This window comes from Lipotes vexillifer, unplaced genomic scaffold (genome assembly GCF_000442215.2).
Source record: "Lipotes vexillifer unplaced genomic scaffold, Lipotes_vexillifer_v1.1 scaffold418, whole genome shotgun sequence".
Lineage (NCBI taxonomy): Eukaryota > Metazoa > Chordata > Mammalia > Artiodactyla > Lipotidae > Lipotes > Lipotes vexillifer.
The window spans coordinates 2,412,161-2,430,605 of NW_006798629.1; the positions used below are offsets into that span (position 1 = coordinate 2,412,161).

The window sequence follows — 18,445 nt, forward strand, 5'->3', positions numbered from 1 at the left end:
GCCAGGAGATACTAGAGTTCTGTAATTTATCTTATTGGGAGGATCTGAAACTACAAATAAAATTCTCAAGTGTACTTACTTGAGAACATATACTCAATGCATAGCATAAAGTTATGCTCCTGAAAGACGGACTCCAAGAAGTTGCTACATGCCAATGGGTATCTGCCTTACCCATATTTCAAAAGTATGACTTTAAAATGTATAAAATACCTGGAAAAAATATGGTACTGCTTAGTTACACACCTCTTGCAAAATACTGTGAATCTTAAAGCTGTCCACACAGTACCTAATTCAAAAGCTTCATTTGGCAGATGAAACTGACGCCCAAGAAAGGCTGTTTTGCCCCGCTGCTATATACAGTTGTGGATTTCTCTGATGAGGTTCAATTATCTAATTTCTTGTCTTCTATTCACAGCAATGCTCTGTTAGTTGTCTCCTCTTTGTCCTGCATCTTACCGTCCCCTTGCCTCAGTCTTACCAAAAACACTGTAAGCAGTGCTTACTCTACCTCTTTCTCCTCTCCTTCCATCTTTCTCTCCAGGTCCCATTTCCCTTTCAAGTCCCTCTTCATTAATCACTCACTTTTTCTCTTCCCTCAGTTATTTAGAATTAGAATTTTAATGTTAACTCTTTTACTATTTACTTTTACTATTTTCACTATTCATTCTAAAACCAATATAATTCAGCACAAACATGTATTAACTTGAAGAAGCTTCTAATCATTATCAAGAAAGATATCAATCAAATCTTATACTTGGGGACACTGATTCCACTCATGTTTGCATCTGTCTTTTAGCTTCCATATAACCATCTTGGGGATAACCAGTAAATCGAAATATTAAACAACATTACCTTAACAAAAACCAAGTTATAAAGCTTGAGCCTGCTGCTCAGCTCTTCACTCTGTGACCTACTTAGTACCCATCATGATACAATCAAAACAGCAAAATCTTATTTGTCAACGTATGATTCAATTAAATGAAAAAGTGATAAAAGAAAATCTTACCCCCAATGGTACTCTCTTGAAATTCATGAAATTGGCCCTTCACAAAACGAAGCACCAGGCTAGATTTGCCAACAGCAGACTCTCCCAGAAGTACTAATTTGAACTGGCATATTTTATTTCCAGTATTTGGCCCATTGGGTCTTGTTGCTCCTCGATTAGCCATGTCCAAATTTGAAAGAAGTCCCTAATTTCAGTCTCTTAAATGAACTTCCAGGATGCAAGGTGTCAATTTTTTTCTTTCTGGAGGTAGAGAAACCTGTAAAAAAACAAATATGAAGTAATTAAGTATACAAATCAGCAAAACAAAGCAAATCTACTATTAATCACTTTGGTAAATTCTGCCTGTAACACATTATTGCATGACAATTATAACCTCTAATAGACACTGAGTGTCATTTAGTTTAATTCACTACCATTGTCAGTACTGTAAAGGCATGAGATTTGAGCCTAAAATCATGCTGTAACTTTCAAGGCTTTTAAAACATTTTAAAGCTAACCTTTATCAAACACTCAATTTTGTGCCAGGTGGTTTTAAGTACTTAACACAGCCACTCAACAATCCTATAAAGTTGACTATTACAATCCTTAAAAATAAGGAAAACAGGCACAGAGAGGTTAAGTAACTTGAGGTCACACAGTTACTGTGACAGAGCTTCAACAGAGCTGAGTTTCAAACCCGGGCAACCTGAAAGGTGACTCAAGTACTTAGGTTAAAACAGTTTTGAGTAAAATTAAGTTAATAAGTGGAAAGCTCTTAGAATAGATCTTAGAACACAGTAACAGCTCAATAAATGTTGGCCATTATTATTTGAAGGCTTCTGTTAAACAGTACATGTTTTTTGTTTATTTAACGGTAGTTTTGGAGCAACAAATATATTAAGTAGGTGGTGTGTCTGGTGCCTAAAAGACTTAAAACTGTTTTTTGATGTGCCCAAGTACATCAGACGTGGAACTGTTAACTGTGGTTCTCTATGTGGTGAGTGAATTAGTGTCTTATTTAGTTATACTTTTCTGTAGTTCTGGAGCTAACAAATGTGTCCTTACTTTCTATTTAACACATTTAGAAAAAACTAGCCTGAAGGGCAACTTCTATGTCTTCTACTATTATCTAAGAACGCTAATTTTCAATCTCAAAGAATTAGGGAACTTTCAAAGAACTCTTTTCCAATCTATTCACAAATCAATCATAATAGTTTTCTTCCATCTTTAATCAAAACCCGATCATGTGCTAATAACATTAAATCTGATGATTCGCCTTCTCAAATCACTGTTCTATTTCATTTAGGTACCTAATAAGAAATTTGCCTTACCCATGAAATGAGTTTATACAAAAATCCCTCTTGACCATGAACTCATTAATAAACATATGCATGAGACCTTACATTCATGGCAATAAAATCACCTCTGCCTTACCTAAACAGCAGCTTTGAAGAGTCCTTACCTTTTAGTAATACGTATTGAAATACTGACAAATGAAATAATAGGTCTGAGTTGCTTCCAAACAATGGGGGCATAAATAAAACAAGATTGGCCATAAGATAACTGAAGTTAGGTGATGGGTTCATTATACTATTCTTCCTACTTCTGTACATTTAAAAAATTTTCTGTAATAAAAAAATGCTCCAACCCCACATCTACCCTCCTACCACCCCAAAAACATATCAGATTTTGGGATCTAATCCTGGCTAGCTATACCAATTTCTGCTGGAGCAAGTGCTTTCATTTCAAAGCCTCTATTTCCAGTATACCTAACTTTCATAACTGCTGTGGGAAGTAAACAAGAAACTATATATGTAAAAAGTTTCTAATACAGTGGTGGTCAACACACAGCAGGGATTGAAAATTGGCAATTAAAGTGCCCCTTTGATGAAATAATGATCAAGTATCAAAAGAAAGTCAGGTAGACTGAAAATGCACCAACACACCTTCAGACAGTACATACGATAGCAACTAAAACACTTCCCAGCTGTCTGATTACCTACAAAACAGCAAACTGAATTACTCATCAAGGACAACATGCTCCGAATTTCCACAGTCCTCCCAAAATTTCATGGAAAACATTAGATGCCCATTAAAAAAGATTATGATTTAGCTTTGTCTTTTAAGGTTTAAAGCCTTGCATTATAGTTCCCTCCAAGGATCTCAAACAAAACATAACTAAATCTAATTATAAATATACAGTTAGCATAACATTAAGGTTAAAAGTTACATTTTGTAATAGTTGCATTCACTACTTAAACTTTTGTTTCACAAAAGCACAAGATTTTGCATAAAGTGCATTTTAAATCTTTTGAAAACACCTGGCATTCTAGAGTTAAAGTCCTCCTGGGTGCTCTTTGATGAAAACTAACAGCAGCTTACATTTCTGGGTACTTATTTTGTGCCAAGCACCATCCTATGAATTAGGCTCACAGCAACCCTATGAGCTCTTTTTATTATCCCCATTTTACACTAAGAATAAAGTTTCTGAGCTATCCTGAATTACCGCAGTGGTGTCCATGTGGGTTTTTTCCCTACTAGTTATGTGAAAGGCAATTGACTGGACACTTAGACACCACTTCAGCAAAAGACAAAAACCAAATATGTGAATTATGACGTTCAGAGCTTGAAAAAGTCTGAGTCTCCCTAACCAGCTTCCAGGGAGGCGAACAACAGAGCACGTTTAAAGGGCTCTACTCACTGAGTGTGTTCAGCGACCTAGTTGTGCCGACTTGTTTAAGGCTGCGGTTCACCACCTTCCAACGATGAGACAGGAGTCCCTAGACAGCCCGGCTTCCCGAGCCGCCTCCTCCCTCCATTACCCAGCTCAGGGAGTCGGGGGGTAGGCGGAGCTCCCCAAATTCACACCTGCTAGAAGCCCCAGTTCCTCCTCCGAGAGCACCTGAGCAACTGACACCCAGGCTCCGCCAGGCCTCTGGGCCGTCTCTCCCATCCTCCTCCCCGGAATCCGGCCTGCTTCTGGCCGGAGACCACCCCACCCCCCCCAAACCCCGGGCTGCCAGGACGGAGCAGGCGGAACCGCGGCCTCCGGCCCTCTCTCGCGGCGCCATCTTGAGAAGGGAACAGGGTGACACCCGTCGCTCCCTCGGCCGGTCCCCAAATCCTGGCCTCCGGAGCCCCTCGAAGGATGAGTCACCAGGGCCGGCGGGTCGAGACGCCGGGTTCGGCCCATCTCCGGTCGCGGGCCGCGACGCGCGAGAAGGAAGGGCGGAGGACTCCGCGCCAGCAGGGCCCGCGGACCACCCGGGGTCCCGACCCGCTCCGCGCAGGCGGAGGGCCGGCTCGGTTACCTGAGTCCGCAGCGCGCGGGGCCGCGGCGCCGAAGCTTCCGGCTGCAGGTCCCAGGCGGAGCCCGAGAGGAGGCTGAGGCTGAGGCGGCGGTGGCGGCGCGTCTCCTCGTCTCGCCGCTCCCCTCAGACTGGACGGTGCGGGGCTCGTGCCGCGATGCCACCCCCGTCGGTCTCCGTCTCCGCCTCTCGCCGCTCCGCCTTCCTCTTTGCTTTCTCCTCCTCCGCCGCCGCCGGCGCTCGAGTTCCCACTAAATCTGCCTCCTCCTCCCTCCTCCCCTCAGGCCGGCCGCCGGCTCCTTCGCTAACCAAAACACAAACACTTCAGTCCCAGCGCTGTAGCCACTTCCGCCGCGCCGGCCTCGCCGCCACGTCGCCGCACGTCGCGGCCTACGCCCCTTCGTCACTTCCGGTCGTTCCCCGTCCGCCCGTTCCGTCCGCTCCCCCGCCCCCTCTCGGAGCCTTAAGAGTCCGGGCTGGGCCGCGGGGCGGGGCGGCCGCGTCACGTGACCCCAGCAAGCCGCGGGGTCGGCTACGGCCGCGGGTCGCTTCCCCTGCCCCGCTTACCAGGGGCGCGCGCGGCCCCGCCCCCGCCGGCGCCATTGTTATCTGGGCGGTAGTCTGTGGCTCCCCGTGGCCGAGGGCGGGGACGGGGCGGGGGCACTCCTTTGCCGGCCTGCTCTAGGGGTAGCCCTGGAAAACTTGGGTTTGTTGCTCCCAGCTGATGTGGGGCGGCGAAGTTTCCTCTGTGAATATTAGCTCCCAGTTCCCCTTCCCCTACCTCTGCAACACCCCAACAATGCCAGCTCGGCTAAGGGGCTTTTTTGTGGGGGCTTTTCTAGCACAAGAGAGCCTTCCAGCACGTTCCTGGGGATGGGTGGATAGGTAAGGGGCATTGACTCCAGGGAGGAGGATGCGATCCTCCCCCGACCCCCGAAAGTTGTCTTTAGGCGGGGACATTTTCAATAATAACTTGCTTTTCTTGAGAGCCTACCTGTTTTGGGTGCGAAGGGGCAAGTTATAAAATAATAGGTAGCTTTTACAAAGAATTTCCCGTCGCGGGTTACTGCACTAAACGCTGTACAGGGATTATCCCATTTTCTTCCCACGATGAGGCTCTCACTCTGAAACTAGCTCTATCGTCCGCCTCCCTCTACATTGGAATATTACCTACCCAAAGTGGTCCTCGCCGCTGTCTAGCACAGCGGCTGGCAGCCAGGAGTCTTCAGTCGTGGCTGTGGAATTCACGAATGTGCCGTGCCTGTTTTACAGGTAAAGAATTTGAGGCACAGAGATTGTGTAACTTGTCCAAAATCACCGCGGAGTAGGTGATGAAATTGTGTTCTAACCTGCAGGCTGGCTCCAGAATCTGAGTTCTTAAGCACAGTTCCAGTAAAAGAACCCAAGACATTCATTATCCTCCATTGCAGACCTACTTAAGGCAAGCTGTTTTGGCTCCATCTCACACAACAGTCCCTGACTGGGCATCTGAAACAAAACGAAACAAAATTCCTTTCGGAATTTGGGAGAATTTTAAATCGATTTTTCCTCAGGATGAGGGTTGCTTTTTTAGTTTGCTGTTTACTATTTATAGCCCTGCTGTGTGGCCATCAGTATTGATCGTCTAGATGTGTACTTGGCCTAAGGTATCCTGTCGTTGCTCAGTCAACATTTTGCAATGAAGGTGATTTGAACCCTTGAACAGCCAGCCTTTCAGATCAGCCTCCCATTTACTAAGCCCAAGAACATTATGTGTCATGTGCAAACGGTGTCTGTGGCACTTTATCCCAAGGGGTGGTTCCAATATGGTATGTTAGTCATGGTGATACCTCTTGGACAATCCCAGGAAGAATCAGGAAATAGGATATGTCACATCAGTTTTGGCATGTCAACAGTATGCCCCAAATCAAACCTATTCCATCCCAAACGTGCTTCTGCTTGGTGACTGGTATTAACAGCCTCCCAGCCACCTAGACTTGAAAAAGCAGAATCATCTTCAGCTCTTCGTTGTCCTATTCTGTCACCCAAGATTCTCTAATCCCAAATCTAAACTCTAATCCCAAAGCCTGGGCCATGGAAGTATTTGTACAAGCTGAAATTAATGCACACTCCTGCCTTTTCAACCCATTCTTTACACTTTGGCCAGTCACTCTCCTACTCAAAAATATGCAATTGCTAAATAGAGTACAAAGTTCTTCAACTCTGGTCCCAACCCGTGTTTCTTTCATTCTGTTTCTAAAGCCTCCCTCTCCCCAAACTCTAGCCTTGTTACCTAATCATACCAGTCTACTCTGTGTTTCCAGAGTGTCGCCTGTGTGTTTCCATCTTGGCATCTTTGATCACTTTGTTCTCTGCACCTTGGAATACCACTACCTCTCATCACTGCAGGTCTCACCTTGGCCAGGATGCCAACTCCTCTGGATGGCATCTGAGGCTACTTCTACTGGATTTAGTGATTTTTCCTGTAGTTTCATGATACTTTACTCTCTGTAATAGTTCTAATATGTATCTGCCTTATTTTACAGTTAGAGAGTACCTGCCTAGACTTTCCTCCTCAGGCTTTCATTCCCATTAGGATTTTAAAGTTCTTAAGGACCAGGACCATAATTTATTCATGATTTAAATTCCTCTCAGAGGAACTTTGATTGATATCATAGGGACTCCCCAAAATTTGTGAGCTTAATTGCATTTTTTTTTTTTTTTTTGGCCACGCCATGCAGCTTGTGCAATCTTAGTTCCCTGACCAGGGATCAAACCCCGCCTTCGGCTGTTACGGTCCGGGACCCATACGCCTGGAGTCAAGTTCCCTGGTAAATGCGACCCGTGTCCCAACCAAGGACACCCGAGAATCACCAACACCAAGCAGAAAGATTAGCAAAGGATTTATACAAGTACAAGTATAGAAGCTTACACAAACTGTCCAGACAGGGTCCCACTCGGAGAGAAGTGAGTGAGACCCCGACTAACAGCCGGGCGAGGCTGTTATACCCTTCACAGGCCGGAAAGTCCCCAAGGCGGGAGGGAGCTGTTTAATTTTGAATCAGCCAATCAGGAACCCGGTTCTTCCCGCCCCAAGCAAGCAAGCAAGTTTCTTACAGGAGCCAAAATGTGCTGTTAGCCCTGAAGCTGTTCTTCCGTTTCTTTCGTCACAGGCAGTGAAAGCACTGAGTCACTAACTACTGAACCACCAGGGAATTCCCGAGCTTAATTACATTTAGAATGGTGAACATTTGACTTAACTCCTCACAAATAACACCTGGATGCTGAAATTTATACATTGCTAAGAACTCCCCATCATTGTTCTAGGGTATTGCTTCCTCATTCATTTCTTTCTACCAATTTTAAAATTTTATTTATTTATTTATTTATTTATTTATTTTGGCTGTGCCGCGTCTTAGGTGAGGCACACAGGATCTTTGTTGAGGCATGCAGACTTCTTAGTTGTGGCATGCATGTAGGATCTAGTTCCCCGACCAGAGGTCGAACCCGGGCTCTCTGCGTTGGGAGCGCAGAGCAGAGTCTTACCCACTGGACCAGCAGGGGAGTCCCACTTTCTACCAGTTTTTTCTTTTTTTTTTTTTGCGTTACGCGGGCCTCTCACTGTTGTGGCCTCTCCTGTTGCGGGGCACAGGCTCCGGACGCGCAGGCTCAGCGGCCATGGCTCACGGGCCCAGCCGCTCCGCGGCACGTGGGATCTTCCTGGAGAGGAGAACGAACCTGCATCTCCTGCATCGGCGGGCGGGCTCTCAACCGCTGCGCCACCAGGGAAGCCCCCAATTTCGTCTTTTAATTCACCTCTTTCGTGAGGCAATTCCTGGCTTTCCAGAGGTTAGCAGTGCTTTCATTGCTGGGGCCTGGGTTCAATGGTCGGGGAACTAAGATCCTGCAAGCTGCGGGGCAAGACCAAAAACCCCCCAATTCTCCCAAAATTCCCCCAATGTGAATACATTCCACAGTATTTTATAGTTTAGTCATAATGTTTGCCTGGGGAGTTCTGCTCCAGTGGCTGGTACCTCTAAGATCCAGTAGTAATTTTGGAGAGATGGAAATGCCACAGTAAAGATTTGCCCTTGTACTGCCACTCACAATAGGCCTGTGTTTTTTTTCCCCTAACCCTGGATAACTGAGGAGGACTGATAATTGGATACATTCTAGTAGCAAATGGGAGAGCCTACTGAAACCGTGTAACTTGGAGTGGGACCTGAACCCACAGGCCGGGACCCAAACCCAGCCAAAACCCAGACTGGGACTTGAACCCATGGTCTTTTAATGGAGATCACACCTAGTCTCAGGACTTAATGAAGCTCAGGTTCTTGATGTCTCATTGCAGAAAGATTTCAGTGAGAGACAAAGTGACAGGTAAGATTTATTTAGAGAGAAATATTTATTTAGAGAGAAACACACTCCATAGACAGAGTGTGGGTCATCTCAGAAGGTGAGAAGAGCACCAGGGTGGGGGGGGGTTGTCAGTTTTTATTGGGGTGGGTAATTTAATAGGCTAATGAGTGGGAGGAGTATTCCAGCTATTTTGGGGGAGGGGTGGGGATTTCTAGGAATGGGGCCACCGCCCACTTTTTGCCCTTTATGCCCAGTCTTGGAACTGTCATGGCGCCTGTGGGTGTGTCATCAGCTTGCTGATGTGTTACAATGATCATATACTGTGGCTCTAGGTCTAGTGGAAGTCGACTTGTCCACCATCTTGGACCTATTTGGTTCTAATCTGTTTATGTCGTGTCCTCGGGCTATGTTATTCTTTTAAAGGTTGTGCCCTGCCCCCTTCTCTCCTGTTTAACTACTAGGTGGTAAAATTTCTTAAGGAAGCTACAAAATGGATGGAGCCTAAATAAAGTCAAGCAGAGCTGAACATTGCCCTTAGTGCTGCCTTTGCCCTCAAATCTCTAAACACCGACTCAGGAATTCCCAGCACCTTGCATCTCTCAATCATCCACAACACTCCATGTCTTCTACCTTCCCCTCCAGGAAATCTTTCCATTGTGTAGTTGAAGAATGACTCTTTGCATAGATGGTAATGAATGGTAACATTTACTTTTAAATGGGACTGTCTGGAGACAAACCGAAAGGTAATTCTGGCATAAGGAATTGTAGGCATGGTGGCAAGGCAGTGAGAAAAAGGCTATGGAAACTTGAGCTATACAGGTTTAAAAGCTAGTGTCTTTGCAGGGCATCATGAAAGCCTCAGCTCAATGTCACATATAAGGGATTTCTAAGCCCATCAATTCTAAAGTAGCTTCCCTCCATATCAAAGTGTTCTGTTTTCTTCATGATACTCATCACTTATCATGTGAAATGATCTTATTTATTGCTTTACTTGATGGTTATCTATCCCTACTAGAATATAAATTCTATGAGGTAGGGATTGGCTTAGTCCATTGTATTCCCAGAACTGACACAAAATGAGGACTCAGTACTGTAGATAGTTGTAAACAAAAGAATCGAATGAACACTTATACAGACATACCTTGATTTACACACAAGTCATTTAAATTGCTTAGGGGGAGAAGAATATGTATACTAGCTAACTAGAAAATTACAGTACACTGTTTTTACAAATGTAAAATAGTATCCCTTAACCACTTTTTAAAAAAATTTGGGGGCTTCCCTGGTGGCGCAGTGGTTGAGAGTCCGCCTGCCGATGCAGGGGACACGGGTCCGTGCCCCGGTTCCGGGAAGATCCCACATGCCGTGGAGTGGCTGGGCCCGTGAGCCATGGCCGCTGAGCCTGTGCTCCACAATGGGAGAGACCACAACAGTGAGAGGCCGTTTACCGCAAAAAAAAAAAAAAAAAAAAAAAGTTTGGATTTTGCAAGTTTTTCATGAAGCTTTCTTAAAAAAGTGGAATCTCATAAATTTCATTCAAATTCTAAGCGAGGTGCTCTGTATCCCCTGTATCTGTAGAACATGACAAATATTCACCAAATACACATTCATTAAAACTTGAGTTTAAAAAAAAATCCCATACTTAATTTTGAGTTCACCACATTATTTTAAAAATTAAATATGCATTATTGTGTAACGCATTTCAAATTTTAATATATTTACTTGAAATGCTATTTAAAGCCTATTTATTGAAGTGTGTTTTCAAAGACTTTAAGATGTTCCTTACCACAGCTGCCAAATATAGTAACTTTACAGAATTTTTAAAGGATGTCTTAAGCGCTGAAAGAACTACATGCAGTGTGCATGTACTTTCACAAGGAAGGATCTAAAGTTGGTGGTCACCACCAGAAAGAGGGTTATTTATTCTCTGATCGCCAGTAAAATTAATAGGCCCGTGGCCAGGAGTAGGCCCCTGGCTGAACCCATCCTAACGGGACTGCGTTGCTTGGGAAACCAAAGAGAAGTTTGGGGTCATTTGATCTGGAGCCCAAGACCACATCCTTCAAGTTTTCCTGCCCTCCAAATCTACTAAAGAAGGGGGAAAAAAGAGAGAAGGAATAAGGGAAAATAGGGGGAATGAGGGAGAAAGAAAGAGGAGAGAGTGGGGGAGAGGAAAAAGAGGGAGAGAGATGGGCGGGGTCCTGCCCTGGAAAGAGCTGCGCTCCAAGCCCCGCCCCCGTTTCCCAGGTAACCGGGTAAACAGACCTCCATCTTCTTTTCCTCAGTGAACTCTGCTAGGTGTGAAGTGGCGGGCAGGAAGCAGTGGGCAGGGAGTCCGAGTGGAGATGTGCTCTTTCGTGAGATTGGGGTCCCCTAAAGGGTTGGGGCACTCCAAGGGATTGGGATCTTCCCTTGAGCTAGGCGCAGCTTACCCCTTAGAGATGAGTGCCCTTGGAGGAATGAGGGTATCTGAGAGGAAATCTCCCCTGAGCATGGACGTGGCACTCACCCAGGAAGGAAAAGATGACTTAGGAGAGAGAAGGGTCTTCATGGGAACAACATCTCCCACGGAATTGGGGCTCAGAGTGGGATTAGGAAAAGAAGATTCTCCATGCAGTAATAAATATGAGGAGAGGATGGCTTCACCAGAAACAAAATGTCCACCGAGCAATGGGCTTGATATAAAATTAAAAAGACAGAATATTTCTAGGACTTTCATGGATGGGAGTAATTTAGGAGTCAACAGGGTTTCAGCCTCACAGGAAACAAAATGTCCTCTGAGAATGTTGCCAGGAAGAGCAGGTTTAGAAAATGAGCGTTTTCTGGCAGGGTGTTGTCCTAGAAGGGTAACACAGTCTCCACTGGGCCTGGTGTGTGAAAGTCCACAGGCTCTAGGCAGCAGGAGATGTCCTGTGGCTGGTGACCCTGAAGAGTTAGGGGCTTCAGTGCGGAAGCAACCTACTTTGGGTATGAAACCTAGACAGGGACTGGAAAAAGAGTCCACCTGTGTGGTGATGAAGCCCAGCATGGAGATGCAGCCTCCTGTGGAGGTGGACATGGGGTTCCCCCAACCAGAGGATCCAGATGAAACTAAGCCTACAGAACCCCAAATGGGCTTGGTGATAGAACCTTCTGAGTGCCAGTTGGCTCAACAACCTGAAGAGCAAAGGGAGGCTGAGAACATTGAACCAGGAGTAGAACCTCCAGATCTCATCAGACCCATATACTCTGGGAAATTTTTTGATCGGTTGCCTTGCTGGCCAAGTGTAAGTTTTTTCCTAGTACTTTCCGTAGGTACTATGTATAGCCATGTCTCTATCAAGATGATAAACTAGTGAGACTTGTTTGGATTTGCAGAGTCAAATTGCAGAGATTTGGTTGAGATTCTGATATTCCTTGTTCCAAGGGACTCTTTCCAGCTGTTGTTCTGTCCAATCTCCTCTGACTCTCTGCCTTCTTTTCTAATGTCAGCTTTGTTTTCTGTGCACACGAATGGTTCCTCTTGATTTCTCTCTCCTTTCTCCTTTGACCTACATTTCATTCCTCAATCTGCATTTTCTCAACCCTCCAACTGCAATACATGTTATATCCTAATATTCATGTATTTTTTCAAAAAACGTTTGCCTTTTCTACTCATTATTCTGCGAGTTATTTATTCTTTTAGCAAAGACTTGTGGTGGTCCTTATGCTGGGTCCAGGGCACTATCAAATGAAAAGCACATGATTCTAATCCCATGGGTTTAGGCTCTCACTCCAATGTTGGAGACAATAACTAAACAAATGTTACATAGATGTCTAAATGCATAGAAAACAAATTCTTCCTTAATAGAAGTACACTCTAAATATGAAACACAATGGAGAGTTTGGACAATTTTTTTGGAGGAGATAGGAAAGGCTTTACAAGCAAGTAATATTTCAGCTAATTTAGAAAGTTGTCAGTATTTGTCAGATGGAAACGGTGGAGCATCTTGGGCAAAGAATGGCATAGAGTATGACAAAGCTTCTTGTGTTGGGAGGTATAAGCAATTCTGTTTAGCCAGCATGGTGGTAAGAGATGAAGAAGAAATCTAAAGGTCCAGAATGTAGGGGTAAAACATATGGGTACAGAAGCAATGGTGGATCTTCATGAGGGAAGAAATGAATAAAACTTGCCTTTTGGAAAGATAATTCTGATATCAATAATAATGGTGGACTGGAAGGGGAAGATATTGGATGACAGGAAAAAGTTAGAAGACTATTTCAAGGTTGTGATGGCCTGAAATTAACGTAGAGTTGGAAAGAATTGGAGAGGAGAGAGCAGTTCTCAGAACCTTTTAGGAGATGGTACTGTTAAGAATTGCCATCCAGTTGTGAATTTATGTGGTGAATGAGAAGGAAGTTGATGGGCGACTTAGGAGTTTCTAGTTTGATAATGAGACATCTTCTGGTTTGGTGACACATGAATATCTGGTGTTGGCCATCCTGAATTTCAGTTATTTACAGGGTATCAGATGAAAAAGCCAGGCAGACAGTTGGTGCCATGGGTGGAAATGGGACAAAGAAGGTCTAGGCAAGATATTACCTTGGGAAACACATGAGATGATTAGAGAAAGAAATGTCAACTAGGTGAGTTCTTGAGGACAAGGATTTTCTCTTATTTATCATGTAGCTTCATGGCATATCATGATGTCCAGCTTATACTGGTCATTCAGTAAATATATGTTTGATAAATGGAAGGAAGGCTGGATGATTAAGTGGGAGAAAAAACAGTCAGAGAAGAAAGAGGTGAGTCTGAGAGGGCGGTATTGAGCAACATAAAGGGAGCATCCTTAAAGTATTCTGGGAATAAAGAGAACACAATTCTGCTGAAGTGGTTACAGGGATTCTGCAGAACTTTTTTTTTGGCATCTGCAGACTTTTGTTCCCCTTGGGAGTCAGGGTGTTCTTTTGTCTTTGACCAACTTTGCTTTCTGGTTCCGTTATTGGATTTCCCCAGCCACTCTCTTCTCACTTGACCATGCCTGCTTCTCCTTTCTGGATCGGCTCTGCAGTCTATGGGTCTATGGCTTCAGACCTGACCTCACGCACAAGCAGAAACCAGCTTCCGGTTTGCAATACAGGCAGTTCTAAAACCTCTACTTCCTGCTACCTCTTACGTCCTCCTTTCTAAATGGGAGAGGAAAAAAAAAAAAAATGTGAGAGGACAGGGAAGAGAGCTTCAAGTAGAAAGTGACCAGCGGTGTTAAAACGTCTCCGATAGGGTAAATAGAATAAAGATGAATCAGCTTTGGGCATTAAGGGAATTAGCAACATAGTGAGAATGCAGATTCCAATATACTGAAGAGTGAAATTAGAACTGGAGAAAACTATTGTAACATTTTTTTCCTTTAAGAAGTGTGACAGTGAAGAGAACAGAGTAAAGATTCCATTTAGGAATAATTTTATTTATTTAGTGAATCAGTAGGGGAGTTTGAGATAACACAAACGAGACAGTGCGTGGAACCAGACCCCAGATAAGCAGGAGGGAGTGGAAACGGGATCACAGGCCAGAGGAGAGATTAGCCTAGATCAGAAACAAGGTTCCTTTTAAAATAATTTTTTAAATATTAAAATATCTACTTTCACTATAAAACAAAGATAATAACATGGAAAATTTAGAAAACAGGAATGAAAACACAATAATCTTATCACCCTAACACTATGCCTACTGGCACTTTGCTGCCCTCACATTAATTGTTATCAGTGGCTTTACTGTATCAACATCGCTACCCATGGAGCTTTGCAGGTATTAACTCTTTACCAGTGAGGAAACTGAGGAAAATTAAATAATTTGGCCAAAGTCTTACAGCTAAGAAGTGGTAGCCCCAGGATTTGAAGTCGCCACTTCCAATTTAAGAGTCTGAGTTCTAGACTGTACTATACTTCCCATGACACTTTTCTCCTAATCATTTTTATGTAGTTGTTACAACAAGCATAAAAATTGTCTTGACTTTTCACTTACTATTATTTAATAAATTTTTCAGTGTTATTACAGAGAACTTAAAAGATGTTTTAGTGATAAAAGCAATATTTCTTTAAGCCCATATATGCTTCTTTTTTTAAAAAAATCTTTATTGGAGTATAATTGCTTTACAATGGTGTGTTAGTTTCTGCTTTATAACAAAGTGAATCAGTTATACATATACATATGTTCCCATATCTCCTCCCTCCTGCATCTCCCTCCCTCCCACCCTCCCTATCCCACACCTCTAGGTGGTCACAAAGCACCGAGCTGATCTCCCTGTGCTATGCGGCTGCCTCCCACTAGCTATCTATCTTACGCTTGGTAGTGTATACCATATATGATTCTTTAGATAACTCATTCCCTCTCTTTTTGGACAATAGATTTTTTTCCAGATTTTTCTGTAAAAATAGTCTATGAACTTCTTTATGTATATGTCTTAGAATATTTCCTTAGGATAGAGTTTCAACAGAAGCCAAACGATAAATCTTTCTCTAGTTCTTGTTGCCAAATCCCTTCCTAAAAGATTGTACCATTAAGTTTTAAAAATTAATAATGATTTGTAAGGCATTGTTTTAATTCACATTTCTTTGATTTATAATGAGATTGAAAATTGTTTCATATGTTTGTTTTCATTGTTTTGGTTTTTTTAATTCTTATATCTGGTCATCTTGCTGAACTCTGATTGGTCTTAATTGCTTATTATTTCTTTTGGATTTGCTAGGTGGACAATCATATTGACACTTTTGTCTTTCCTTCTTTAATATATATAACTCTCATTTCAATTTCCTATCTCACTGCATTGCCTACGATCAATAATACAATATTGAAAGGTCGCTTTTCAGACTTTAATGGGAATGATTCTAACGGTTCACCATTAAGTATTATTTTTGCCATATCCATTTCCAGTTTGCTAAGTATGTTTAAAAGTCAGGAATAGAGCTTGAACTATGAAGAGCTTTCCCCACGTTTGTTGAAATATATCTTTTCTGAATTAATATGGTTAATTTTCTAATAACAAACCATCTTCATATTTTTAGGCTAAACCCTACTTGGTTGTGATATATTATTATTATAATATATTCTAGGATTTGATTTGCCAGTTTTTTAGTGGGATTTTTGCATCTACGATCCCATGTAATATTGGACACAGTTTTCTTTTTTGGGTTATCTTTCTTGGAGTTTGGTATTAGGGGAATGTTAGCACATGAAAAGCATTGAGAAGACTTCCATATTTTCATTTTCTTTATGCTTGTAACACTTTAGATATTGTGTGCATTATCTACTTCTCGTAGGCTTAGTGGAACGCGTACAACTGAAAGGAAAAGAATAGGAGATCCCCAGCATCCTGATCAAGGGATGGGATGGTGAAGTATTTGGTGCCCCTGAGTTCATCCAATTTCAAAAAGGGAAGAGGTCAAAACCCATTTTGGGAGAGGTCAAAACCCATTTTCAAGTATGACAGTGAGCAGAGTTCAGATGGAAATACCTCTGCGAAGAACCTGCTAAAATCAACCTGCGAGGACACTAGCTTTTCACCAGGGTGCGCTCAGGAAACTGTCATCTCCACGAGAGGCCGGTCCAGTGTTGGGGGGAGGGGAACAGATGCATCTCACTGTAAGGACACTCATCCTGTGGTTTGAAGTTGCTGCCCAGAGTTGGCTGTAAGTGAAGGTCTGCTCTGATGGATTTATGAGACCCCATTAGGCCTTCTAGTCCTGCTGGTAAAACAGTCATTGGTATAGCAGCAAGGACCTGTATTCAGGAAAAGCCAAGAAATGGCCCAAGAGGAGATTTTTGGAGTGCTCTTCAAGAACTAAAGAGTCTGGTAAAACGAGGTCCTCTCTGTGTAGACCCTTGGAAGGGCTCTTGGACAGCACTCTGGTAGAGATCAAAATCTCTCTAATGGTCATTTCTCCAAGACATCCTGACACTGTCCCTTGATTGACATTAATGCACTGACTATGGCAGAAACTTTGGGGTTATTAAGACTAAACAACTGAACCTTACAAAGTGCATTGATAAATGGTATTGAGGCCTGAAGTACAAAGAGGAGGAAGGAAGGAAAGTTTCAAAGAAAGGTTTTAAAAAGATAATATTGTTTACAATGGCTAGACAGTATGTTAGGCGCTAGGGCTGCAAAGATGAAAAATGATACAGTGCTGGCTTTCCAAAAACCTTACAGTCTAGAGACTTGAGACCAATAGACCAATGATTTTACAATGTGGTAAATGTCATGCAAAGGGATGCCTTATTTTTTTCCTCTTCTACACAAAGAGACCCTGATAGCTATTTGGGGGATGGGTAGAGGCAAAGGGGTCACCTATTTGTAAAATCTTGTGAGAACCTGATAGTCATGCAAGCCCTGATACTCAAAAAAAAAAAAAAAAAAAAAAAAAACAAAAAAATCCATCATCCTAATAACTTTTCTAGATAAAAAAAAAAAAAAAAAAAAAGAAGTCACAAAGATTCATTTTGTCTGAATTTGCAAAGAGCCAATCTCTGCAGAATTCTGCGAAGTGGGTGGTTTGATTTGCCTAACGGGTGCAGGGCCTTCTGGGCAGAAAGATTGATGCCATCATTCCTAAATTTTTGCTGAGATTTTCCGAGTTAGGGATATCTATGAGCAAAACACAGTGATCTTGACCAAGGGAGAGATGGGACCATTATGCCAGCCCACACTGAGTTTGGAGAGTGGATGATTATGGGTCAGTGGGTCTTTAGCAGCTGAAAATGGTCTCATATCAACCTTCCTGAGTTGACTCGAATCATACTTGGTCACTGAAACCTGTAATATTGGGGACCAACTTATGAGCTGGCCAAGGGAGGTGGCACTGCTGTGGCTGGGAACTGAGGAAGGAGGTGCCTGAGTGAGGAGGTGGTCAGTGCAGTTGGGAGTTTGATTACAGACAGAGGGCCTGAGCAGATAAGTAAAGACCGAGGTCAGTAGGAGCCAGGTTTCTTACTGGTAGAGAAAAAACTTACTAATACGAAAAGGAGAAAGATAGAAGGAATCCTTCTATCCTTCTATGGATTGTGATTGGAGGTATTGGTGGAAACTCATGGTATATCTATGTCTATGTCTATGTCTATGTCTATATCTATATCTATATCTATCTATATATCTATGTCTATGTCCATGTCAACATCTAAGCTAGATACATTTAACTAAACAGAGTATCATAGAATTGATATAGATGCAAATGTGTGGGGTGTGTATACACCACACATTTCCTAGCTCCATCCTCTAAGAGGATCTAGAAACAATGTTTACTTAGTAGCAATGAGCACACCAGAACCGGGATCTTGATTTCTAAATATCATTCTAAAAGGAATCAGGACTCTTTGGGGGAATGGCTGACTCTAGGGCTGGTGTGGTATGATATGAACTTGGAACACCTTTGAGAACTAAAAAGTAAGAAAGTGCTCAAAGAATAATGCAGATATGTCAAAGGGGTGCAGAAACAAGCTTGAAGGAGCTCCCAGTGGCCCAAACTGTTATACTTTGAACACTGAATAGAATTAACATTGAATAAAAGGGGAAGGGAGGGAGAGATAAATTAGGAGTTTGGGATTAAGAGATACACACTGCCATATACAAAATAGATGAAGAACAAGGACCTACTGTATAGCACAGGGAACTATATTCAATATCTTGTAATAAACTATGGAAAAAAATTGAAAAAAAAATAACCAAATCACTTTGCTGTAAACCGGAAACTAACACAATATTGTAAATGAATTGTACTTCAATTAAGAAATTACCATTGAATAAAACAGAAATCCATGAGCCCATACTGATATAAATACATGAGTGATTGAAAAAATAGCAAG

General features: G+C 42.8%; 2 protein-coding genes across 3 annotated transcripts in view; one reads left to right on the plus strand and one right to left on the minus strand.

Annotated features, from left to right (window-relative positions):
* The window catches only part of RAB5A (RAB5A, member RAS oncogene family), a 35,666-nt gene extending 30,964 nt beyond the window's left edge, over positions 1 to 4,702 (minus strand). The window contains exons 1-2 of one of the 2 annotated variants that reach the window (XM_007470613.1): positions 4,297 to 4,702; positions 1,007 to 1,262 (exon numbers count right to left, since the gene is read on the minus strand). In XM_007470613.1, coding sequence (XP_007470675.1) covers positions 1,007 to 1,169 — 163 coding nt within the window. In that variant the 5' untranslated portion in view covers positions 1,170 to 1,262; positions 4,297 to 4,702. Of the gene's footprint in view, positions 1 to 1,006; positions 1,263 to 4,296 lie in introns of those variants that run through there. The other variant, XM_007470614.1, reaches the window with a different exon arrangement.
* A 6,274-nt stretch (positions 4,703 to 10,976) lies between these two features.
* Positions 10,977 to 18,445, plus strand: part of EFHB (EF-hand domain family member B) — a 48,134-nt gene continuing 40,665 nt past the window's right edge. The window contains exon 1 of the mRNA XM_007470615.1: positions 10,977 to 11,897. Within this exon, the coding sequence (XP_007470677.1) occupies positions 10,977 to 11,897 (921 nt within the window). The remainder of the gene's footprint in view (positions 11,898 to 18,445) is intronic.